Here is a 27,065-nt window from a genome sequence, read left to right as displayed (position 1 = left end):
AGCCAAGAAGAGTCTAAGCCTATGAAAAAGATTTTGTGTTACACAAGGAGCAAGATCTGAATCTACAGTAGAATGAATGGGGCCTGGATGACAAAGTCCTTCATCCGTTTACTCTATAGGATGAAGACGGGAGAAACAAAACTTTTTTTTCCTTTTATTGGGGGATTTATTCTTGTGCCAGGAAAAGGCATGAAAGGGGCAATGTGTAGTAGCAGCAGATAAAGTTGACTAATAAATCTGATGTAGATTTAAATCTGATGTAGATTTAAATCTGCAAATGTATCCAATGTTCTCTTACATTGTGGGAAGGTGGATTGATGCCAAAAGGCAAATTTCTGTCTTGAGGAAAAGGAGGAGGAGATGTCTAGAATTGGGAAAGGAAGCCTTATTTATAGAGGTGAAGATGCTACATTTCTCTTCAGGAAGAGGAAAGTAATTGATTCGACAGAATGATACAATATATTTACTGTAGCTTGACTTTCTTTTAATAATTTTCAATTATATTTAATTGAAATTGGATTTGTGCTGTTACCAAATGGATAGATATGTACTTTTTAAAAAGTGAAGTAAATTAAATGAGGCATTCTAATAATAAATGTATTTGAAGGTGGAAATTAGAATAGTTTGATGGAGTTGTTTTGTAAATGATTGAACTGGTTTTCTTCCATAATTTTGAGCATTTTTACCTCTTTGATATTCTTCATACTGCAAATTTGGTAGTGCTCTGAGTAACTTAAATCAAGTGTTTTAAACTGTCTCTTTTTTTTTTTTTTTTTTAATTCCAGCCCTGATGATATTGGTACCTGTTGGTATATCCTGCTGTCTGGTTCAGTCTTCATTAAAGAATCTATGTTTCTTCCAAGGAGCAGGTATGTCAACTGCGAATGCACAGCATTCTGTATTTTAAACATAAATCATGAGATGTAGCAAAATTTTAGAATTAAAAGACAGTGTCTTACGCTTAATGAAACACAGAAGTACACACAAAGACACACTTTTCCTATCTTTGCTAGCTGTGGTAATTATTTCAAGCCCATAGCTAGAATTGAAAGCTCGTCATTGTGGATAGAACAAATATCCAAAGTGTCATGCAAATACTGCCGATTTAGAAATAACACCACCAAAAACCTGACAAATGGAGTGAAGTGCTGAGTAGTTTGTTCCCGTGAGTAATCAAACCTTAGATCATAAGATGCACTAGAGCTTATGAAGCTTCCTTGAGGCTTGACTTACTGTGCACAAGACTTCAGTACGTTTTTTTAGCATATGCTTAGGTCATGTTACTGCCAATTTTGCTACTTCTTTTTAAGGTTGTGCTTCGTGTAAATGAATTTCCAATGAAGAGTGATATTTTACATGGAAAAAGATAAGTTTGAATGTGAGACGCTCAAAATTTGTATTGCTACAGTAAAAAAATTTAATTATTTTGAGTGATGGAAAAAAATGCAAATGACTGCAAGGATTTTAGACTAAGGTGGCTGAGCTTGATCATTTTAGTGGAAGCAGAGTGGAATCACTTTAAAATGCTGGTTATATGCATATTCATTCAGGCTACTATAATAGACTCCTTTGAAGTAAATAGCATGTAATAAAATTTGTGAAAGACAGAATGAAAGAATGACCCATCTCTGTGTGGTATGAAGAGAATGAAAGTACTAGAAACTTCCTTACAGTTTTAAACAGTGGGAAACCAGTTGAAAGCTAGTGTTGGTTGGCATACAAACAAAGCTGCCCTTTGATGAGAGAGCAATGCTGGGCTTGGGACTTCCATTTGATGATGGTGGTATGTTCTTGATGTAAGCAAGTGTCTTCCATATGTAACAGGACAGACACTGCTGATAAAATGATATATTTGATGTGCCATTGAACAGTACTATCTATGATAAAGGTGCAAAACTGGTTATTGTAAAAAGTATCACAACAACAGATTATGGGATCTCTGCTGCAGGCAGATGGAAGAAAATTGTCCCATATGTCATCCATGAACAGGCAATGCCAGAAAAAAAGCTGGCAGAAAGTGCTACCTTTAGATGCCAGGATAAGGGATGTATGATATCTGAATTAATGTAGGTTGGTTGTATATAGTCTGTGGCAAGAATCTTCTGTTCCTTTGAATTTCAGCAATACTTGTGCTTCAGACTTTTTTTAACACTTGATGAGAGGTGAGATTTAATAAGATAAACAATGAGCTTGTGATTCTTACTGGAAGAATGAAGAGAAAATTACAGATCCTGTGACTCTAAGTATAGTGTTTAAGGGCAGTTTACCTAGAGAAATTCAGAAATGACATCTGGGATGGTGTCTGAGATCTTGGTGAATTTCAAGTGTGGAATTTGGCATTAGAAAAGGTTTCATGGTTGTGGATAGAGTGAAGTAACTGCCAAAGCTGGTATCTTGGGAAGCAAATGCAAGAGAGATGACTTGTTAATTAACAAAGATAACATAAGTCCATGAAAGCAAAATTAAGAAACTTTAATTTAGTGATATGAAATAGAAAGGATTTCTGGAGAGCAAAACTAGAGTCATTGTAGAGAGAGGCTTTGTGCTCAGAATTTATAGTTATTAAAGGGTGGGTGAGGGCCTTATTTAAATTTAGGGCAAGGCTAATCAGGATTTTTACTTTGTAAATGAGTGAGCTGCAATATCTGGGCCTTGAGCTCATCTATGAACAGGAAACTTGGGAAAAATGAGAGGATACCCAGGTTAAATTTCTGATTTTGGAATACTGGTGGATAAGTGATTTTTTTAAAGCAAAGGCTTGAGAAGAAAATTAAGTTGTTCAGCTTTACTTATGCTGCTAGTGAATTGCTCACAAGGAAATAATAAACTCCACAGATATACAGACTAGGTAGAAGAGACTGATTAGCAGCAATACTACAATAAAATTTCACAGTGTTCTAGAAAAAAGAGAGTGAGACCTTCTGAAAAGGCTGCTATCCAGAAAGAACTGATAGGGTGGCAAAAGTGGCCAAAAGGCAGTTACTGGATATCTGTTTGCTTAAACTGGGTGTTTACACATACAGGGAGTAGTAATTTCAAGAGCGTTTTTGACTATTGCGTAGTTTGGGAGTCCTGATATCTTATTGCCATTAAGATGAATTTGCTGTGCTTTAGCAAATGGAGCACACCCTGATGCATCATTGACATCAGGTAATTGGAAGAGACCTAAACATTGCCAGGTAGAGATGATCTAATTTTGATCTTCTTTGGCCAAAACATTGACATTTGAGTAAATTTACTATAAATTCATATTTAGACTAGTGTTAATTTTTTTTTTTCAGTTCCATCCATTTTATCTTTGTCAATCTAGAAAGCCACTAGGAAATAATTTTGCAACACATGAAGCTTGTGAGTAAGAAAGCAGGATGGAGCTCAGAAGCCTATGTAGGAGCAGAAAGCAAGAAGTATGTTCCTCTCCCCAACTCTGAGTGACGCATAAAATTCTCATTTCACTAACTTTGTATTCCCAGAGCTCAGAGTGATCAGTACATACTGTCTCCCAGTCCCTCCTATCCCCAAACATACCACTGTCCAAAACCCCTCATTTTTTTTCTACCTTAAAATTACTCTCTCTTTTCTGACAGCTTAACCCAGCCTGCCCCACGCACCTGCAGTAAACGCCTTTGCACAGGTTCCCTGGGCAGCATCCAGCCCTCCCAGTGGGACCTTGAGAGCTGCTGGTGCTGCTCAGACTGGGCTTCCCCTTGCCCCTGCTGCTGCCTTTGTCAAGCTCGGCTTCACTGAACGATGGCTGGGCAGTAGCTCACCAAATTGAAAAGAAATACGTCCATCTGTGTCCCATTGTTCTGCTCCTCCTGCCCCACCTCCAAATTTCAGGAGCATGTGCTATTCTTTGTTGGATTTCACTCTCTTAAAATGCATGTCTGTACAAGCCAGAGTAAAAGTAGTACCTAGCTAGGATAATTCAGCTAGCCCTAGTGAATAAATCTTCCTGCAATCTTGGAGGTGTTTTCTCAATTCTGTGCTGAATTCTATCCGACTCTTAACTTCGTGACTGTTGGCATTTGACCCTGTAAGGAATAGAATGGAGTGCTGTCTTCAGATTTATAGCTGAAACTTGGAAGTACCTTAGTGCTTTTGACTGAATATGCATATTATTTGCGTTTAGGGCCTCTCAGCTAATTTAGCTGCATTAGCTTCAGATATAGCATCCTCAGGCCGATTGGCGGGTAACACTGGAAATGCTGTTCTGTTATGTACTATGTCAGGTAAACTTATTTTCAAAATCAAATCATTCTTTCCATGTCTTTGATTCCTGTTGTTAGATACCATTTAAAGTTCCTTGGGGAGAGAGAGTGATGACTAGTGTTGGCAGACATAATATATAGTTGGGATGAAGAGTATCTTAAAAAATAATAATAAAAAAAAACTATCGAGCTGTCTAAATGCGTAAGAAATGACCACCTCCCATGTCGTGGTTTAGCACCAGCTGGTAACTAAGCACCATGCACCTGCTCACTTACTCCTCCTCCCTGGTGGGATGGAGAGGAGAAAATACAACAAAAGACTTAAGGCTGGTGCCACCAGCCTTAAGACTGGTGCCACCGACGGAAATTTGGTTTCTTTGATCATGGGGAGGCTTTCCCTGAACCAGGTCTGATGGTACCGGATGGAACATGCCTTTCTCAGAGGGGAACCAGGGTCTTAGCTCAAAAGCTAGCAGGGCTCATTGGCAGGGCTTTAAACTAGATTTGAAGGGGGAGGGGGGGAATATCAAGAATGATAAAGATATGCTGGAAGTACCCGTAGAACAGAAGAAGGGAATTCCAGCCGCTCCAGCCAAGAAGTCAGATTCATACCGCTGTCAGCATGGCACCAGTGCCAGCACTGAGGGTCCAGAGGCTGGGGAAGGATCGCAGGTATGTTCAAACGAACTTACACTGCCGTCCAAGAGAACCCCTGTCGCTCCAGCCAGCGAGTCGGCTTTGTCGGAGGCCCAGCTGAAGTGTATGTACACCAACGCACGCAGCATGGGAAATAAACAGGATGAGCTGGAGATGCGTGCACATGAGCAGGGCTACGACCTTATTGGCATCACGGAGACGTGGTGGGACGACTCCTATGACTGGAGTGTCAACATGGAGGGCTATAAGCTTTTTAGAAAGGACAGGAAGGGGAGACGAGGAGGGGGTGTTGCTCTCTATGTCAGCAACCGGCTGGAATGCGTGGAGCTTCGCCTGGGGTCGGAGGAGGAGCTGACAGAGAGCTTATGGGTCAAGATTAGAGGACAGAGACGGATAGGGGATGTTACGGTAGGGGTCTGTTACAGGCCACCTGGCCAGGAGGACAGAGCAGATGAGGCGCTTTATAGCCAGATAGGAGCAGCCTCGCGGTCACAAGCCCTGGTCCTCATGGGGGACTTCAACCACCCTGACATCTGTTGGAGAGACAATACAGCAGGGCACAGGCAGTCCAGGAGGTTCCTGGAATGCGTGGATGACAACTTCCTCCTGCAGATGATAGAGGAGCCGACAAGGAGGGGTGCCATGCTCGACCTTGTGCTCACCAACAGGGAGGGACTGGTGGGTGAGGTGAAACTTAAGGACAGCCTTGGCTGCAGTGACCACGACACGGTGGAGTTCAAGATCCATGGGGCAGCAAGGAAACCACTCAGCAAGCTCTGTACCCTAGACTTTAAGAAGGCAGACTTCGTCCTCTTCAAGGACCTGATGGGCAAAGTGCCATGGGAGGCGGCCCTGGAGGGACGAGGGGCCCAGAAAAGTTGGTCCACATTCAAGGAGCACCTCCTCCAAGCTCAGCAGAGGTGCATCCCGACGAAGAACAAGTCGGGCAAAAAGGCCAGGAGGCCTGCGTGGATGAGCAAGGAGCTCCTGGACCAACTGAAAATGAAGAGGTTAGCCTATAGAGGGTGGAAGCGGAGACAGATAGCCTGGGAGGAATACAGAGAAGCTGTGCGAGTGACCAGGGATCAGGTGAGGAAGGCTAAAGCCCTGAAGGAATTGAATTTGGCAAGGGATATAAAAAGCAATAAGAAATGCTTCTATAGGTATGTAGGGGACAAAAGGAAGTCCAAGGAGAATGTAGGCCCCCTCCGGAAGGATACTGGTGCTCTGGTCACCCGGGACATAGAGAAGGCTGAGGTACTCAATGAATTTTTTGCCTCAGTCTTCACTGATAAAGCCTCTTGTCTTACCACCCAAGCTGTGGAAAGAACTAGCAGGGACTGTGAGGATGAACCACCGCCCACTGTACTTGAAGAGCAGGTTCGGGAACATCTGAGGAACTTGAAGGTGCACAAGTCCATGGGACCTGATGAGATCCATCCGCGGGTCCTGAAGGAACTGGCGGATGAAGTTGCCAAGCCACTGGCCATTGTATTTGAGAAGTCGTGGCGGTCTGGCGAGGTCCCCGATGACTGGAAGAGAGGGAACATAACCCCCATTTTTAAAAAGGGGAACAAGGAGGACCCGGGCAACTACAGGCCGGTCAGCCTCACCTCTGTGCCTGGCAAGGTCATGGAGCAGATTCTCCTGGGAACCATGCTAAGGCACATGGAGAGCAAGGAGGTGGTGGGTGACAGCCAACATGGCTTCACCAAAGGCAGATCGTGCCTGACCAACTTGGTGGCCTTTTACGATGGGGTGACAACATCGGTGGACAAGGGTCGACCAACGGATGTCATCTACCTGGACTTGTGCAAAGCTTTTGACACTGTCCCGCACGACATTCTTCTCTCTAAACTAGAGAGGCATGGGTTTGATGGATGGACCACTCGGTGGATAAGGAATTGGCTCAATGGCCGTACTCAGAGAGTAGTGGTCAACGGCTCGATGTCCATGTGGAGACCGGTCACGAGTGGCGTCCCTCAGGGGTCCGTGTTGGGCCCGGCCCTCTTCAACATCTTTGTCGGTGACGTGGACAGTGGCATGGAGTGCACCCTCAGCAAGTTCGCCGATGACACCAAGCTGTGTGGTGCCGTCGACACGCTGGAAGGGAGGGATGCCATCCAGAGGGACCTCGACAGGCTGGAGAGGTGGGCCCGTACCAACCTCATGAATTTTAACCAGGCCAAGTGCAAGGTCCTACATCTGGGTCATGGCAATCCCAGGCACAAATACAGACTGGGCGGAGAATGGATCGTGAGCAGCCCTGAGGAGAAGGACTTGGGAGTACTGGTGGACGAGAAGCTCAATATGAGCCGGCAATGTGCTCTTGCGGCCCAGAAGGCCAACCGCATCCTGGGCTGCATCAAGAGGAGCGTGGCCAGCAGGTCAAGGGAGGTGATTCTCCCCCTCTACTCTGCCCTCGTGAGACCTCACTTGGAGTATTGCGTCCAGTTCTGGAGTCCCCAACATAAGAAGGACATGGACCAGTTGGAGAGGGTCCAGAGGAGGGCCACGAAGATGATAAGAGGGCTGGAGCACCTTTCCTATGAGGACAGGCTGAAAGAGTTGGGGCTGTTCAGCCTGGAGAAGAGGAGGCTCCGGGGTGACCTTATAGCGGTCTTCCAGTACCTCAAGGGGGCCTACAAGAAAGATGGGGAGAGGCTGTTCAGGAGGGCCAGTTGTGATAGGACAAGGGGTAATGGTTTTAAAATAGAGGGAGGTAGATTCAGGTTGGATATTAGGAAAAAATTTTTTACTATGAGAGTTGTAGAACACTGGAACAGGTTACCCAGAGAGGTGGTGGATGCTCCATCCCTGGAGACGTTCAAGGCCCGGTTGGATGAGGCCCTGAGCAACCTGATCTAGTTGGAGATATCCCTGTTCCTTGCAGGGGGGTTGGACTAGATGACCTTTGAAGGTCCCTTCCAGCCCTAACCATTCTATGATTCTATGATTCTATGATTCTAAGGGTCGAGGCAAGAACAGGAAGGGATCACCCGCCAACCATGATCACAGCAAAACACTTGGCTTGGGGACAAATCAATTTAATTCATAGATTTCATAGATTTCTAGGTTGGAAAAGACCTCAGAGATCGAGTCCAACCGTCCCTAATCCCCATTAAACCATATCCTTAAGTAGATCATCCACCCTATTCTTAAACACATCCAGGGGTGGGGACTCAACCACCTCCCTGGGCAGCCTATTCCAGTGGCTGACAACCCTTTCAGAGAAGAAATACTTCCTAACATCCAACCTGAATCTCCCCTGACTAAGCTTGTACCCATTTCCTCTTGTTCTGTCGCCCAACACTAATGTAAAGAGCCCTTCCCCCACCTCCCCACCATCTTTTCTCAAGTATTTGTAGGCTGTAATCAGGTCTCCCCTCAGCCTCCTCTTCTCCAGGCTAAACAGCCCCAACTCCCTCAGCCGCTCCCCACAAGTTTTATTTTCCAGCCCCTTGACCAGTTTAGTCGCCCTTCTTTGGACCCGCTCCAGGAGCTCAATATCTCTCTTAAAGCGAGGGGCCCAAAACTGGACACAATATTCCAGGTGCAGCCTCACCAGTGCCGAGTACAGGGGCAGGATCACTTCCCTGCTCCTGCTGGTCACACTATTCTTGATACACGCCAGTATCCTATTGGCCGCCTTGGCCACCTGGGCACACTGCTGGCTCATATCAAGCCGGTAGTCAACCAACACCCCCAGGTCCTTCTCTGCCAGGCAGCTCTCCAGCCACTCTTCCCCGAGCCTATAGCGATGCTTGGGGTTTTTATAGCCCAAGTGAAGGACTCTGCACTTGGCCTTATTAAAGCTCAATTCATTACTAATCACATCAGACGGGATAATGAGAAACAGTCAGATCTTAAACACCTTCCCCCACCCCTCCCTTTGTCCCAGCTCTACCTTCTCCCCACATTGGTGCAGGGGGATGGGGAATGGGAGTTGTGGTCATTGTTTCTGCTGCTACTCCTTCCTCCTCAGGAGGAGGACTCCTCACGCTCTTCCCTTGCTCCAGTGTGGTGTCCTTTCCCATGGGTGACAGCTCTCCATGAACTTCTCCAACATGAGTCCTTCCCATGAAATCTAGTCCTTACCCATCAGACTGCTCCAGCACTGGCTTTTCCCATGGAGTCATGACTTCTTAAAGTGCAGCCGCCCGCTCTGGCATGGAGTCCTCCACGGGCTGCAGATGGATCTCTTCTCCACCGTTAATCTTGATGGGCTGCAGGGGAATCTCGGCTCTGGCACGTCTCCTCTTCCTCCTCCATCTTCACTGACCTCGGTGCCTGCATAGTCGTTTCTCTCAGATCTCACCCCTCTCTCTGCTGCAGCCACGCTGGCCCTGCTGGCCCGATGAACCACGATGGTCCCAGCAGGATGAGCTCTGCCGGTTGAGTGGTGGCGGCTCAGCACAGGCAGCTGCCTGTATGGGAGGCTGGGGGCCATCCCTCCTGCCTCACCCCTCCCTTCACTGCAGCTCCCACATGGCACAGTTTCCTTTGTCCTTTCTTAAAAAATGTATTTATTCACAAGGTGCTGATTGGCTCAACCCAGGCCAGAGGTGGGTCTGACTTGGTGCTGGGGAAGCTTCTCGCAGCTCCTTACAGGGACTCCTTCCGTAGCCCCTCCTCTGCTACCAAAACCTCACCACGTAAACCCAGCACACTGCTGCTTTTCTGCTCAAACCACAAATAAATAATAGTATAGCAGTCTAAAAATTAGCAGCTTTCTAATGTGCTGTATATGGTCAAATAGCTGCTAGTTGAAATAATTTGAAATGAGTGGCATAACTACCAAAGTTACATAATTTACTGGATGATTTGTAAAAATACTTGTAACTAGCTACTTGACAAGTCTTTAATTCAAAAACAAAGTTCAAGGTGGTGTGTTAGAATAGAGTACCGTATTTTGGAAACTAAATTCTAAACCATGTCTGTTTTATGAAAACAGTATGAGTATCAGTTTCTTTGTGTATTGTAATATAGTCTAGCTTGTGTTTGTTCAAATGCCAAGCCATGAGCTAGCAAATAGTGTTCATAAGATGGATTTCATTCAGTTAATTTGTTATTTTAGGGAAACTTACAGTTCAATTTTAAAGACTTTCAATCTGAACAATTAAAGCTGCCATATATTTTCTGTAAAAAGTAAAGCTTAATCTTGTTCCTTTATTTAATTTCTGTAAATTCCAACAATGAAATTTATTCTGACAGCTGAATGTGAGGAATATTTCCCCCCTCTCATATTTTACTATTAAAAATTTTCATACTTTATTAACATCAGGCACATATTACAGTCAAGCTAAACATTCCTTAGTAGTTCCCCCTCTCCTCCCATGACCACCAAACTAGCACAAATTAACACTTACTGCTTCCCCATGGCATTTGTACCCTGAAGCAGTTCACATGGTAGAATGAGGTTTATGTATGAAGTCCAGAAAATAAATGAGCAGAAAATACAATTCCCTGAAGGTTGTCCTGGCTCTCCTGTGTTTTCACGTGGTCGCTGACAGCAGTAATGTGACAGTCCCTCAAAATATCTTTTGGAATGGCCTCCAGCATCTCTAGGTCTGCTCCGTGCTTCATCACTTTTGCTCAGCTTCTCGGACTTGCCGTGTGGTTATTCTTCCAGGACTTACTTCTAGTGTAAATTTTGCCATGGTCTTTCTTATTTGATTTGGAGCTGCACTACAAAAACATCTCCTAGATCTTCCAGAGCTAACCTTGTGCTTGCCCATGGCCTCCATGACTGAAGGATGCGACTCTTTGAACAGCAACAAAATATGTAATTGCTGGGCAGTTTTTCTCACACCAGGAGGCTCCAGTGCTTGGGGTTTCCTGCCTTTCTCCTAGAATTCTTCCGAGACCATCTGGGTGGTGTATGCTGTGCTGCTTGGGCATGCTGCAGTGCCGACTTGCCACGTGCAAACGTGACTTTGCTTTTGTCTTTAACCACTCACTTGTCTACACTCTTTCATTACTGTAGCCTCCTCTTTTCCTTCCTTACTGCCCCACACAGCCAGTTCTCCTCTCGCCACTTCACATGGTGATGGAGAGCTGCGTTCCATTTGGCAAGTTCACAAATTTTGCATACAGGAGCAATTATTTAAGCTTTTTCCTCTGGTTAAAAGATTAAATTCTGAAGTTGAGAAAACACCTGTGTTTTCTCTCTTCAAAATTATAAGGGCTGTATTGATGATTTAGCCCTCTGGTCTTTCCTATACTAAAACAACTTTGAAGTAGGATATGAAATTCTACTGGAGACCCATTGAAGAAATTCTGGACTTGTTTTTAAAGCAATAACAAAACTCAGTTTGTGCAGAAAAGATTTGTCCTTGTCCAAGTATGTCCTGATGAAGTTAAAGTAACCTCTCTCAGAAGAAAATTTGCTAGGAATTTTGGCAGATTTTTTTATTTTGACAAGTAATGCATGTGAATATAATAGTGCTAGAGCAGAGCTCTTGGCTACATATGTCCGTTTATACAGCTTTGTATATCCTTAACCTTACTTCCTAATTTTTGTGATGCCTGGGACATGCTGTGTTCTGTGGTTTGCATGTATCTTACTGATGATACATTTATATTTTGAATAGAGATCTGGTTTTAAGCGCTCTTTTCAGTGAGTAAGATTATATTGATAGCTTTAATCAGTGCTAAAATCTTTCTCTCAATATATAACCCTGATATATTTGCAACTCAGTGTTTATTAATAATGGCTATTGCTGGCAGAAACTTAGGAGATAACAGAATGAAACTGGTATTTTAACTGGAAGAGAGTGACCAATATACACAAATACTTAAACCAGGATAAATTTTGAATTTGAATGAAGAGAGTTTGGTTTTTGGTTTTTTTTTTTTTGGCCCTGAGCAGGAAGCTGAGAGATTCAGAACAATGGATTTGAGGGAGGCTCAAGGTTGTACTTTTGGGAGCTGCTGGTTTAGTTATTTAAGCTGCAGAGGGAGTTGATGAAAAGCTGTGCTGAGCTTATTGAGCTTTTCTCTGTTTCTGGGTTTTGCTTATGGCTAAGGAGTTACAGCATTGTGATGGAAACACGAGGACCATACATTGGATCTTTGTAAAGAAAAATAACTCCCTAGCTTATGATTTCAAGTCTATTTAAGAAATTACTTGAAAATGCATGCTTTGGATTTAGTTTGCCCTCCGAACTCTTGCTCTTTAATATTAAACTTTATTTTTTTGCGGCTAGTTGCTGCTGTGGATTTTCCCAAGACCTGTTTGCTGCTTTGTTAGTTCCGTATCCAGCTAGTGCTGTTCTGAAGCTGTGCTCATGACTATCTCAAGGCTCTTGGGGAGGTATAGAGAGGATGGTATTGTTGTGGGCTGACCCCTAGTGCTGTCCTGTCTTCTGTCGGATTTCAATGCCTTGGTTCAGCATTTCAGTCTATCAACTGAAACTGAAGCATGTAGGAGAGTGGTCTCATGGTTTAATCCAGGGAAGACTGAGATCATAAGCTGAAGAAAAGTTGGAAGAAGTAGTAGAGATGTCAGTGCATTTATGACTGAGTGTATGTCTACCATGAATTGTTCACAATGGATTTCAAATAGACATCGAGACGGTAATGCTAATTGCTTTGTACCATCTGCATCTACCTAAAAGACTGTATATGTCCTTTTGGATGGAGGTATTTACTGTTATCTGCAAGCACAAAGGTAGGCTGTCGTGGTGCATGTGACTGTAATTACTTTTTGAGACTCAAACTCCTGGAGAAAATAAAAGCTTGCTTATAAGAGGAAACATTTTATTGGGAGTGTCTGGTGTGGCCATCTACCTTGAATCTGGTATCATGGCCTATGTTATCGGTGAAGCCTGGAGCTCACTGATGTGTGTCATTGCCTTCTTCCTTGTGGGGTGCTGGAGGAGCTGGAGCTGCCATGGGTTTGTCCCTGAGGGCCAACTAGCAGGGAGGGTTTTAAGCTGTCTGAATCTGGCTTCCTCACATAGATGCAGTCAGTCAACTTCAGAATTAGCTGAGCCATAAATTAACGAGGCCTTGTCCTGTCATATCACCTGCTGTTACAGCAAAGTTCGTGATGCAGAGCGCATGCTACTTGAACCAGTAATGTCACCTGAAACTGTCCTTACTGTTTGCAGAAATTCATGTATAGTCTTCTAAATATGAATACTTTAAATGTCTTCTACAGCTAAATGAGTTTGGTGTTATGTACGTTTTGCTTTATTCCACCTGTCTCCAGTTCGGCTGAATAATTTAGGAGTTCATTGAGGTTTGAAATTGATCGTCTTCCAAGTGTCCTGCCAGTATCTGAGGTGTTGGGAAATAGAAGAGGACACAATTCCTAAATTATGAGATTGAGTGGTGTCTGGCATTGTTCCTGTCAAAACAATTATTTCAACACTACTGGAATTTTGTTCTTGCACAGCTGATAAAATGTTAAGCGACTTAATCTGTTATGCTGGCATCTTTTGACAATAAAAATAGAAATCTAATGTAGTGGGGCTAGTGCTACCAGGCTTTCTTCCAAGTTTGCAATGAGGAGAAGAGAAGGTAACAAAGCAGCAGAAAGTGTCAAATGACCTGAATAACTTTTAAGTGAGCCTGTATATTTCTGATTCCTCTTAAGGTGAAGGAGGTTTTCAAGGAAGGAAGCGTTCTACATTAGGAGAAAAGCTAACTTCAGAATCCCTAACAAGCTGATAAATGCTATAATTTTACTAGTTTCTAGGTTTATGTCCTGGAGCTACAGGCTTCTGTCCCTTTCCGTATGAAAGACCTGATGATGGACTTGTGATGGCCTGCATCCCCTGCTGCTGCTCAGGTGCACTGGCGGAATTATCGGAACAACTTCACACACTTTCTGTAGGAGAGGCCCCATTAATTGATGGTGTAGAGCTTGTAGGATTGGGAGTCCTTGTTCTGGTCCAATTTTTCATTGTTTCACACGTGGTAATTTTATGCTAAGTCAAGTTGGCATTTCCTGCCACTGTAGCTATATGAAAAAAAAAAAAAAAATTGAAGGAGGCTTTTTTAATATTGTGCTTTATTCAGGTCAATGGTGTTAATCTTCCCCATTGAAACCACAGTTGTGTAAAAATGCTAAAAAGTTAAATGTATCTATTTTAATGTCAAAATTATGCTTAAGAATTAGTACTATGGAGCATAGAAACAAAGTATATAACAGTATAAATACAAACCACAGCAAACAGAGGAATGGAGAGAATCCTTGAAGGTAGCTGATAGAGAAAATAACATCTTCAGCATCTGTGAATGATACTGAGTCTCACATACCATTTTTTTTTTAAATGTTAGAAACTTAGAGTTAAAATTATGGCTATTTAGTGTTTGAAAAGTGAGCTGAAATTGTGGGCTTATTGTTTTTGCTGGGAGTGTTTTAGGATGCTCCCTAGGAAAAAAGGGGAAAAAAAAATTCATTTCACAGAAAATTTGTTTGTTTGTTTTCTGAAGATGTTGATACATTCTTATTGAAAAATTTTGGTGGTTCTCAGTTGATACCTGATTTTTAAAATATGCTCCATTAAAACCCTATGCTTTTTATTGCCGACTCTTCTCTTTGGCTTACATCATGTCTCACTGGTTAGAGAGACCTTTCTAATCCCAGCATTAGGGTTCTAATGGAGCATGTCACAATTTGAAGTATTTGAGAACAACATCTAATCAGTCTTGGCAACATGGTTCATCTTTGCTTTGCCTTGTATTGTTTTTCCGTATATTACAATTATATTAATTTCAACAGTCCTCACTTATACTGGTATCTTCTTCGTAAAAATTCAGGCTTGATTTTAATATTAAAAAGCTATTATCTGAATTGATGGTAGATTACTTGCATAAAAATCAAAATGTGGAAAAAATGAGAGCTCTTTCTGAGAAGTTAATAAGGGAAAAATCTTCTATGTAGTAAAGTACATGGTTATTTCAAAGTTAAATGTGATACCTGTTATACCTGGATATTCACTACTGCTTATGTTGCTAATTAAAGATATCTATCCGAAGAAAACTGTTGCCTTTTCGCAATTGATATTGCAGCTGGTTAGATGACCTATTTTGCAATCTGTTCCTTTGGATTCTAGTATTTAACGTTTTGAGTTTTAATACAAACATGCAAAACATCAAAAAACTCCTCACTTACTTGAGAAACCTGCATTATGAGATTCCAGCTGAGGGCAAAAGGAAGACTGTGTGTGTTTTGCATGCTAACAGAGTCTCTGGACAAGCTTTAAAAGCACAATGATCTGTGAGAACTTGTCTGGTCATCTCTTCCATAAAAATAACAACAAAATGAACTATGTGCAAAAATAGGATAAAGAATACCAAAGAGGAAGAAGTATGCTCATGTGGAGAGAGGAGATGGAGTGCACTGGAGAGCAAGAAGGTCTAGGTATGATACACTGGAGAAAAGACCATTTTCAGCAGGGCTGTGAGATTTTCACAGCCTAGAGAGCTACATCAACTAGAAAGGTCCATTTAAATCCTGAAACTGGAGATGATTTATTACTGCTGAAAAATTACAATATATTTAAAAGAATAAGACAGAGTGGAAGATGGTGATCACCAAACTTTGTATACTGTACATCGAGAGGTACCTTAGAGTCCATCCTGCGCTTACAAGTGCCAGAGTTAAAAATCTTGTTTGAGATATGTGTGTGTGTGGTGGTGGTGTTTGGTTGGTTGTTTTTTTTTTAACAAAATATCCAGGAAAACTCTTGAGGGAAGTCCAATATAAATGTGTTATGGGACAGCTGTACCTATGTTTAAGGTTCAACTATATGTGGGGAAGAGCCTTTACTTTGTGTCATATGGAACTCAGTTAAGTGATCCAAACTTCTATAGACCTATCTTTGGTGAAATATAATATTGATAAGCTGAAGTAATGACTTTTACTTATTCACTTACATATTTGCAGGACTGTAGAAAGCTGGAAGGAATCAAAAACATTATTCTGATTATTAGCATGATTCCGATACTATAATTCTTCTACAAATAGAGTTTTTAACAAAATGTTTATTCCATACTGTGTAAGACTTTAAAATGTCTGAGAATTTTCTTTCAGGTGACGCTAAAATTTTCAAATATTTCTTGAAAGTAAAGCCAGGAACTCTAGACATAGTATAACATGCTAAGTGAGAGATAATTTATTTTCAAATTCTAATCTAAATAGCTGAGAAAAATTGTCACTATTACTTTACTTGTTTAGTTTGTTTATTCGTTTACAGTTATAGGGCTCTTATTACAAAGCTATCTTGAATGCATCTGCTTTGTACTGATAAGATTTATGGAAACTAGTTATTGAGGTCATATGTTCAGCCCTCTATGTGAGCAAATTGGTTGGACTGAATGAGTTAGGCATATAAGTGAGGGTGGAAAATGTCAATATGTATGGTCTTGTTTTACTACTGAAAACCTGGATGACATGTCAAGTTGTTTTTGTAGTTTTTAATAAAGATGACTGTTTCTAATATCTTAATTATGAAAATCTATAAGGGTATTTAAAAAGCTTACTATATATTTTTCGCGGTAAAAAAAACCCTCTTCATTTAGGATAGAACATCTAAAGGCTTTGTATGGGGTTGGAAAATACTCCTCTGTTCTAATGAATTTCATGAATGTTAAGCCAAAGCGTTCAGACAAGGTCTTGCCTCTTAAGTAATGTTTTCCTACTACTTCTCATTCTTTGAGACCATTATGTAGATCTTGTGATCTCATAGTAATCTCCATGGCAACGCAGACGTCATTAAGATGAAGCGTAAGCAAAGCTGTCGTTATTGAAACCATTTATTAAAATACAGTTGTGGCTTTTTAAAAAAAAAAAAAGTAGGTTAGGAAAAAACCCTTTCATTTTTGAATGTTTTCAAAGATAAAATTATATGAGAACTAATTTAAAAATAAAATGAACATGATTGTTTCCAAATAAAGATAATTTGTGTCAACTCTTCTGATGAGGTACCTCTCCTTCTAGCCTTCTGTACTATATGGATGCTGCAAAGTTGAACTGCTGCAAAAAAGTAAATTTCGTTGTTGCCACTACTACTGCTTTTTAGTTTTGTTTTATATTTGTGTATATAGTTTATAAATACAGATCTTGAGGTTCACAGGAAAATTTCATAAACACATTTCTCTTGTTAGTATACATGAAGCGATCTTAAAGAACCCTAAGTGGTACTCTAGTCTGAAAAGTATTTAGGATTACTTGCTGCTGTAAAGACCTTGAGCATATACCCGCATTTGCAGTGAATTTGCAAAACAACTTGTCATTCTTTACAGCACTCTTTCATATTGGGTTTTTAACAATTTTTCAGTTTGACTTTAGTTTTAAGGTAACACTATAAAAAGCTACAGTGAAAAGCAAAAAATTTGAAACTTTACTCTTTTTTTTTTACATCACTTAGTCAAATTGATACCATACTCAGTTGTGTAACTAGCTGAAATTTTAAAATTAACCACACTTTTCAAAAGAGTAGTCTGTACTAAAAGAAAAACTGTGAATATCATAAAACATGTGTTTCAGGGATTGACTGAAGGGACTTTCTCTAGAAGCAAACCTCCAGAATCTAGCTAATTTCAAATTACTTGCTGTGGGTTTTCAGGAGCTTCTTTTCAAGAGCTTTCAGTAGTCAAGTCAGCTATAAATTACCGGATAAATCTCTGATCTGGCTTGCATTTGCGTAAGAAATAAAGAAATCCCTGTGAGTATTGTGTAGGTAAAGTACTGTAGTCTATCATCTCTAAGGATGCGCACTAAATGTGTTCAAAATACTGAGGAAGTTTGCTAAAGCTTTCAGCTGGAGTTCAAATTAACTTTCATACGTTTTTAGAAGGAATTTTTTAAAGCATTAGTATACTGTAAATATGCTTATCCTGTAATTGTAGTGTCCCTTACACAGGCTGGTTATTCATCAGGTGTTCTCCGTCTGCCTTGCTGAGTTCTTCCCATCTTCACACCCTCCTGCTGCAGTACTGGGGTTGTTGCCCTTGACACCACGATTCCTCTTCTCCCTCTCAGGCAGCGGTTGGTTTGGGTCCCAGATCAAGCAAAGGAGCTGCAGTGATGTTTGAGGCTTTTTCCTCTTGTGAAACAGCCCCCCAAAGTATTATTAAGTGGCACATACTTAGCTGTGATGTTGCAAGTGAGTCCCTTCCCTGATACATGAGCTCTTGTATCGCAGGCTGTAAACATCTGAGCTATCGTATGACACTGGGTAAGTCTAATCATCCTTATCCGTGGTATGTGGTGAGCTCATGTCTCCAGGATTTGCAAACAGTGACAGGTCTGCAAATGCCTCTTCAACTCACGTTGCAGTTGCTAGCATCTGTTTTCCTTTCAACTGAAAAACGTTTCTGTAAGGCAGCTATTTCTCTTACTGAAAAAAGTGCTATAAATATAATAAGGTGAGAATTAATGCAGTTTAAAGAAAAAAAAACCCTAATCTATTGATTATTTTGATATGTAGATGACTGCTGCATTTTAACTAAAAATAATATGTAAGACAAGTCAAAGAGTAGCTTGGGGATTCACTCGCCTACTTGCTTACTTTTTCTAAAAGACAGGCACTAATTCGAATGCGAATCAGAAAAGTCAGCCTATATTATACAGAGGATCAAATTATGTGATAATGATCCTCTGTCTTTTAGTTGATGAACCGTTGCTTTCATAGTTTCCAGTGTGCAGCTTTCAGTGTGAGGAAACCCACTGCTGCTTTCCCTCCTTCCACCGTCCCCAGCGGAGGGCTCTTCACGTTAGAGCTGCTCTGCATACATGAGAAGCTCTGTCTTTTTTTTCTGAGGGGTCAGAAAATGGCCATGCCAAATTTAGTTTTCATCAGAACACTTAAGCGTTCCCCTAGGGACGGCTTGCACATGTATACACACTTTAAGTTGTACCTTTCTTTTTTTTTTTTTTTTTTTCCCCAGCCCTGGCAAGGATGAGTTGAGTGTAGGAATAGTCTGGGTTTCACAGCACATTGATGTGAAACCCAGCTTGGTTAGAATAAGCTATTAGCAGAGGCTGATGTTTTAATTCTAACCTGGACATACCAAAATGAAATGTGGTGGGTTTTAATTAAAAAAGATGCGGGAGAAGGAATTTGACTGAATCCCTTACTATCTCCCCAAGTGGCAGATAGAAAATAGTCCCCATTTTTTTTCCCATCTAGACCTCAAATAACTACTGCTCTACAATATTTTGTTCAGGAATTCAGTGGTTTGCTTTAGAGCTAAATCTAACACGTTTTGATGTTGTTGCAAGTTAAATGTTGATTATTACATCAAGATTTGACTTTGGGGTTTGGCAGCAACCAGACATTCTGCTCATGTTTGCTTCTGTATCATCAGAGAATAATTGATGCGGTGATGGAGAGCAGCTGCTGGTCACGGCTGAGGTCGTGGCACTGGTGTGAGGAAGTAGCACCATGCAGCATGTGCAGACGAGACATTCAGCAAATGATCTGTCCAGAAGAATGGTGGCTCCTCTGTGCCCCAAGTTTGAGATGTGAAGGGTAGAGGGAAGATGGGAAACGTGGTAGAGAGCGTTTGAATCTAAACAGCGATGGTAGTAAGAGCGTTTGCAGGTTGGGTGCTTCCCAAAAACAAATGGAGGGTCTGTGTTACATAGCTTCAGATTCTAAATCTGCTTAATGCAATACCTCTGTACTTAATTTTGGTAGTTTTCTGTGATTCTCCTAAATGTAGAAGTCAACTGGAGCAAGAGTTTGGGGGTATTGGATTTATGTAACTTAAGATCTGTTTTTATCATAAATGTGTTAAAAGCTTGGGAAACTGAACTCAACTCAAGCTTTGTGCTTCCAGATTTATTCAGGTACAGTCTAGAAGAGACAAGGATTAATTTCAGGGACATTGGGGAGGGAAGACACTTTAATCTTCACGTATATTTAGAGGTCCTTTATTGGCAAATATTGCATAGCAGTGATCTTAAGCCATAAGCTTTCTTGTACATCCCATTTGAAAACTTCAGAAGAAAGATTTTGAATATTTGCTTGCTAGAATTTTGGCATAAATCCTCTCTATAATCATGTATTGTGTTTCTAGTTTTAGTATCTGGTAGAACTTTTTTAAAAAAGCAAAATTTATGTGGAATTTATTTGCTTGCATAAATGTACCATAGAAAATTCTAAGAACTTGAAAAACAAGAAAATGTGTTACTTGTATTTTTCCTTGCTCTAGAAGATGTCTAAACAGAATGTGCTTTTTGACTTAAAGGAAATGCCAGTTAAACAGACTTTATTCTAAATCAGCAGCTTCATTCCAAATACTGCAATTGCAAATGCATAAAACTTTAACAATATTTTGCACTTCAAAAAACGCTGACGAATCTGTACAATATAGATGACCATACTTTGTGGAGCTTGCTTTTTGTGAGACTTAGGTGTAGTTTTGCTAAGGCTTGTGATTCATACATGAATTAATTATTACTTTAAGCTAATGTGAGGTGGTGAATATCAAAAGAGAAAGAGGTTAAGATTACGTGGTAGATGGAAAACCTGAAGTTTTATATGTCCTTTTTGAAAAATTGTTATCATCAGTAAAATTGAGTTTTCTGTGAGTGATGTTTGTTAAGAGCAAGGAAGAAAAGGGCTTCTCACTGAAGAACCTTTGCTTGGTGTTCGTAGTCTGTGGAGTTTTCTTCAGGTTCTGCATTGCTTTTGATGAATGCGTTTACATTCCAGTGCTGAGAAATAGTTTTCCATTTGGGAGCTGGACTGAGGTGAAAACAGGAATGTGGAGGCCCCGGGTGAGGGGACAGGGCTGAATGCCGATAGGGAAACAGTCCCTCTTCAGTAGCTGCTGCCTTTCTTGGAGCTTTTGAAAAGAGTGTCTGTGTGTACGTGTACCAGTATGTCTGGGGACCTGGGGAAATGGATGGGTCATCTCTGGAGAAAACTGCTCTGTCCTCCAGTGTCATGATAATGGTAGAAAGGATAGACCGAGTCACCCTCAATACCTGGGACATTTTGACTATCTCTACACGTAAGTGCTTATAAAAAATAATGTGTTGCTTGTGTTCTTGAGTGTTTCAGTTAATCGAGGTACTTTGTTGTTTTAGTTTAATAAATTTGATGAGGAAGAAATGCAGACAGCGGTCTTAAATTGTTCTCCTGTTGCTGTTTGTTAGCCACTGCACTAGTTGTAGTTTTATAATTGTAAAGGTCTTTTTAATGAAAACTGAAGGTATAAACTTGGGAAACATGGAAACCCTTAGCTTTCACTTCAGATCTGCTTTCTATTAACCAGCGTGTTGTAAACTGTAATACATCTGTTCTTTAGCCAACTACGTATGTTTTAAGTATAAACAGGTAAAAGATGAGATATGTATGTAGTAAAGTACACTTTCGGAGAAGGAAACTGTCATCTACAGTCAGTGTAAACTCAATTTTATAATGCATTAGAATCGAAATGAAGTTGTAAATGACTTATATGGATTAAAATACCTGCTTTTAATACGCATAGTGAGCAAAACGTGGTGTGGGTTTTTTTTTTTTTTAGTATTAATTTATTTAGAAATAATGCTTTTGGATAGTCAAGTGGGAAATTACACTTCTTGTCAGTTGCTTTGGGGAGTAGTATAGTTTGGGAGCAGTTGCTCAGGGAGAATGTTTAACCTTGTGACAGTTAAATTTTTTTTATCATCTGCTTTTGAAATTGCTACTATAAAATAGGTTCCTGCAAATAAAATTGTTTTGTATATCTTTAAGGGTTTGTTGTGTTGTGGTTTTTTTTTTTTTTTAAATTAGGTTTATATTCACATCATGCATTAGTAGTTTTATGGAGAATAAAAGTAACTGATAGGAAAGGACTCCAAAATTGAAATTGCCTCTAGGACAGGTACTGAGGAGAGCATCTGTGAAGTTTAATACTCGGGGAACCTCAAATCAGATCTTATGTGGTAGCAGGAAAAAAGTGTTGGAGAAACTGCTGCAAAACAAGGTTCTTTGGGGAATTTAGGTGAGACAGCAGTATCCTAACCAGGCAGCCTTCTGGCTATCTAAATTTCTGTTATAACCTCTACATCCCATATTGACAGCCACCATTGCAAAGATAACCGTAACCTGCTTTAGCTTGCTTTGGTGAAATTATCTCATGCACCTCATGATTTAGAGAAAATAGTTGCAAAGCTGAGGCTTTCTCAGGTGTCTCACTGAGTTAATAGTTGCGAATGAGCTATTTTTAGCAGTTGAAATTAGTGAGGCTTAGGGAGGAAGAGGAGGTTTTCTCTTTATGTAATAAAACTATTTTGATTGAAATTATTAAGGAATAATATGATACAACTAAATGTGAAGTGTATATTATGTAAAATTCTTTACTGTATTTTAAACACAAAAATGTGGTTTAACCTTAAACTCCCTAGAGAAGTCATATCCACGGACTTATTTCACTCTACAGTAAGGGAAGGAATAAATTTGTCAAATTGCTGGTCTATTGAAATGGCCTAAAGGCTTTCTACATGTTACTTTAGCTAGCCAGTGCTCAGGTAAACTGCAGAGTTTATGATAAATCTGAGTAGGCAAACTTACTTTCTATGGTAAGTCTGGTGTAGTATCAAAATTTAGAAAGAAGAACGTCTAGCCGAAGTTACTAAAATAGCTGATATTATGAAGATAATCTGTCAACCCTTTCACTGAAACTTTGGTTGCTGCTACTGTTTCTTTGTGATACCTAGCATCCCTCAAGCCAGCTTGCCTGCCAGCTTGTGGTCCCTTCTACGAAGGTCTCCTGGTATTTTATAAAATGTTTTACAGCTTGGGCTTTTTGATTAAATCAGTAAACAGACTTTGTTATGTGTTGGTATTTGCTGTTTTTTGCTGCTTACTAGAATTTTAAGTAACTTATGTTCAATTGAATCAAGCTTGTTTGGTGACATCCCCTGCCTGATGGCTGGTTACTGTCCTAGGGGTTTCAGGTGGAGAAGAGTGTCACTGAGGTCCTTTGTTGCTGGTCTTTGATTTTTTTGCTCTTGTGCGAAGCTCTGACAAATGATTTCTGGTAAAACTTAGTGACTTTGATATCAGTCTTCTGAACTGAAACAGGGGGATTGGCCATGCCCTAAGATCGCAGTTATTTCTTAGAGTTGCATGCCAACAGGTATTTGTGTGACTATATGCTGGTATCAAAGTGTGGTTCTGCAACACATAGTATGTAAATACTGTGATGGATGTTCTACCACGGTCAGCATTGGGCACTTCTAAAATGTCTAGATGTAGTGGACAGTCGCAAAAGAGTTTCCTGATTTTCACTGGTTGTGTGAATTCCTCACTGATGATGAATCCTCAGCAGCAGATTGGAAGTCAGGAGGTTTAGCTGGCATGGCATATCTGAGAAGAGAACTGCAACACTTGAAAGGTCATTTAACTTTCTTCTGCCCTGATTTACTTGTCTTCTTGCCAACAACACAAAGATTACAGAGTTTGTTTGCAGCCTGAAGTGTCGTGTGATCTTTGGTCAAAGATAATATATACGTGTGATGCGCTGTCTGCTCTGATAAGTTTCATGCTGTCCTGGGAATCTGAGCAATACAACAGTGATGCAACCAGTTATTTGCTGCAAGACCTAGTGTGTTACTGGGAACAGAAATCAAGAATTTTCTTTATAGTAATTCAGTGCATGCCTTCTGTCTTAATATGTTGAATACCTGTTCCCTTGTGCCGAAGGGCATAATCCAAACAAGTTATTCAAGAGTAGAAGAGCACATCCAAACCCCAGTTTTTTCTTTTCACTGCGTTTGCCAAGGCTTGAAACTTTTCGATGTCAGCGGTGATTAGCAACGGGCAGAAGTTTAAAGTTGATACTTACGGACAACAGTAGAGGAGAAAGAAATGGTGGAGTGGAAAAGCGTGTATGCATTTTCTGTTGAAATAAGTGTTTGCTGGGAGGCTAGAAAATGGGCTGGCAAAAATACAGTAATATCATACTCTAGACCCAAACCAATGGTTACAAAGAGGGGATGAGGCTCTGCAACAGGAAAGGGAATATTCCTGTGATGGTTTTAAATTAGAATATCAAACAAGTTAACTTCCTAATCACCATTTTTGCATTGTTACTTTTCAATCAATGAGTTGATTTACTTTCTCCTTTCTCTCCTCCTCCTTTTGTGTGTGTGTTTGTTTTTTTTTTTTTAAGGAAAAAACTGTGTATGGATCAGGTCAATGGCCAAGAAAATAAGTTCATTGCTTTTGCAACAGTCTAATGAATCAAGATAATGACTTCATTTTCTGTTATCTTTAAGAGCAGTTAAAATCATGTAAAATCAAGATGGCATTGTAGAGTGAAGCACCCTGTGTTTTTTTGCTGGACTATAGGAGGAAGCATGTGTTTGCCTCTAGGAAAATACGCATTTTGTTGAGAGACTTCTTTATTGACTGTTTCTTTTCAAGCGGCTTAGTATTCTGGAAAATTTTTTCTATTGTGGAGGTCCCATGTACCATTAAATGCGATTATTATTTTGATGAATAGGCACAGCTGGCATTTCTTTTCAATATCTGACTGCTGTCTTTTTAAGCTATAAACGTGCTGTTGTCAAGAGATTAGCCTTTGGGGTACCAAGTTAAATTGTTCATTTCTACTAATCGCCTGGCAGGACAGGAGAATAGATATAAACTGGCTAGATATACTGTTCCGAATGGTATATGAACTTCTTCAGCTTGCTTGTTAGGAAATAAAGCTTAAAAAAGTTCTGTTTCACAAACATGGTAGCTTAAGTGTGTTGCTGTGACTGTGCATTACAAGATTGGTTGAAATTCATATTTTCCAATTTTATTGAGTCTGGTTAGTTTTTCATGAAGTTATTTAATAGCTGTTGCCTCATGAGCTTCAGATAGGATTGTTTACCATGCCTGCTGTACAGTGCCAGGTTGAAGAAAGGGAAAGGCTAAACAGTACATTGGCTCTTGGCAAATTTTAGGGCAGGTTTGTTACAGCAGACCAGAAGAGAGGACCTTAAATTCCAGCCATTTTCTCATCTGTTCTGCCTTCCTCTCTGCGATGGGAAAGGTCTGGCATTGACCTGGCAGGCATAAATATGAACTACCTGAAGGGGCAAGCACACATCCCAGAAACGAACTTCAGCTGGTTGTCTTTTTTTCCACTCTGACAGTGCATGATTAAGGATCTAACCATAAAGGTCTTGTATTTCACTGAATTATGTACTGATTCTCTGCACTACACCTTTACCACTGCATTTCGAGGATTCTTTGCAGTTAAGCATGCAGACACATTCATTTAATACAAGCGGAGCACTTGAGAAACTGAAACTAAAATAGCTTTCTATTTTATCCTACAAGAAGAAAAATAGTATTGTGTTTAATTATTGCACTAAGGTGGGAATGCGTCGTGAAAGGCAGAACAGCCTTTTGTTCTCATCTATTCAATTTGGGAATACTCTCGTGTTCAGCATTCTTGTTTTATTAGTTTATTTTAAGTAAAAAAGAGCTAATTGAAGTTGATTGGCCTCTTCATTCTTTCCTTGGTATGTTAGTTAGCTTTCTTTATAGAAATGCAGATAGCTTAGGTAACTTAATACTGTAATGTCAGAAGATGCTAGATCAAACTCTGTAATGTAGTTCACAATCAACCATGTGTCTTCAGTAGATGACACTTGATTGACACTTGGTTTAGTGTTAATAGAATTATTTAGCAAATACCCTTAGTAAACTATGTGAATAGAAAATACACAGCTTTTGGTGTCCTTGGATATCAGTTACTTGTCGAAGGACATATGCATGAAACTTGTATTGTGCAGAGGTACGTACGTTTTTTTCTATGCTTTACAATATTTGGAGAAGATGTAAATATGCTTATAGATTGTGTTATAGCTCTGATTTTTGTTCTGATCAGAGTATTTTTGTTCTTCAGTTTTGGCAAGCGTTCTGCAGGAAGCTTCAGGCGTGGCTGTGAATGCATTGTTTTAGAGCCATCTGAAATGATTGTGGTAAGAATATTTTCATTCAGTTGCTTTCAAATTTTACAGACTGGCTTTGGTAACAATTTAACTTCCAATAAAACTCAGTTTTCTGTTTTGCACATGATCTTTTTGTAAATCTGAGACGTCATACAGAACTTTTTTGCCATTGCACACGTCCTTGCATTGTTTTACTGATAAAGGCATCTTTTATATTGTTGTCACATTTACTTTTGCAGATTTCTTTTAAAAACTAAAGTTTTCTTGTGCTAGCAAAATAGCAGAACACTTTGTGGTTGTTTTTGTTTTTTTTTTAAGCTGTTTTATTATTATAGCGACGCATAGATACTTTAAAGTATTAATCTCATGTTAGTTTAAGTAATTAATGATTGATTGAATTAAATTTCTTCTCGGCTGTCTGAGGTTTTGAGAAGCAGTTTGAATCTTTTAAAACTCTACCAACTTTTCTGGGTGAAAGTTATTTCGTTAGCAGTATCTTCTGTGATGCAGTGGCGGAACAGCATCGTCTCTGTTCACAGGCTCAAAAATTTTTAGTTGCCACCTCAGGGTGCATCGTCTGAACTAATGCACAATCAACGGGCTAAGTGGATTTTTTTTCCTCTCTATCACTGAGATAGCAATCAGTTCATAAGAGAGGCATGACAATTATCTAAACTGTATGTAGTTGGTAATTCAAATATAGGTTGTGACACTAAACATTTTTTTTCCCCTGAAAAGCAACAGTTTCTGTAAAACTTGCAGAAGCTCAGGAAATTATGGTATAGCTTTAGGCTCGTAGAGGAGATTAGGTTACTTGTTTAAAGTTGATTAGTAAAAACCCTGAATTTTAACTTCCTTTCACTCAAATGCAGGCATGCTTTTATGGATTTTAAGCTCTTTCTGATTTCACTGTAAACAGATAAAGATGATTGTGTAATGATTACACAATGGTAGCTTTTTCTGTCAGATACTTGATGCTATATCTCCCTCTTCCATTTCTAATTAAGAAAATCATCTTACGAAGCTAATACCGTGTAGGAGGAGACACAGAAGGCATGTGTGAGAAATGCCAGTTGCTTTTTCACAGTCTCTAAATAAAGCTCTCTGTAACTTTACTTTGGAAAGGAGCAGCTTCTCAACAGCAGCCCATTATGCCTCCCCTTTGGCCCCTGATTTGTCTGACCAGTTTGTGTTACTTGTATCTGACCACAAGTTCAGGAAAAAGTTTATGGTCCCAGATGTGTTTGTATACAATTTAGTTGGTGGTAGTTGTGTGGATGTCTGTCTGTCTCTCTCAT

The 27,065-nt window shown here is 40.2% G+C and overlaps 1 protein-coding gene across 1 annotated transcript in view; it reads left to right on the top strand.

Moving 5' to 3' along the window:
- Positions 1–27,065, top strand: part of RAPGEF2 (Rap guanine nucleotide exchange factor 2) — a 201,007-nt gene that overhangs the window by 76,919 nt on the left and 97,023 nt on the right. The window contains 2 exon segments of the mRNA XM_086611761.1: positions 786–869; positions 25,722–25,797. Coding sequence (XP_086467887.1) covers positions 786–869; positions 25,722–25,797 — 160 coding nt within the window.

Source organism: Tauraco erythrolophus, chromosome 5 (assembly GCF_009769465.1).
Source record: "Tauraco erythrolophus isolate bTauEry1 chromosome 5, bTauEry1.pri, whole genome shotgun sequence".
Taxonomy (NCBI): Eukaryota; Metazoa; Chordata; class Aves; order Musophagiformes; family Musophagidae; genus Tauraco; species Tauraco erythrolophus.
The sequence above is the reverse complement of the archived record's forward strand: the minus strand, read 5'-3'. Positions and strand labels throughout refer to the sequence as shown.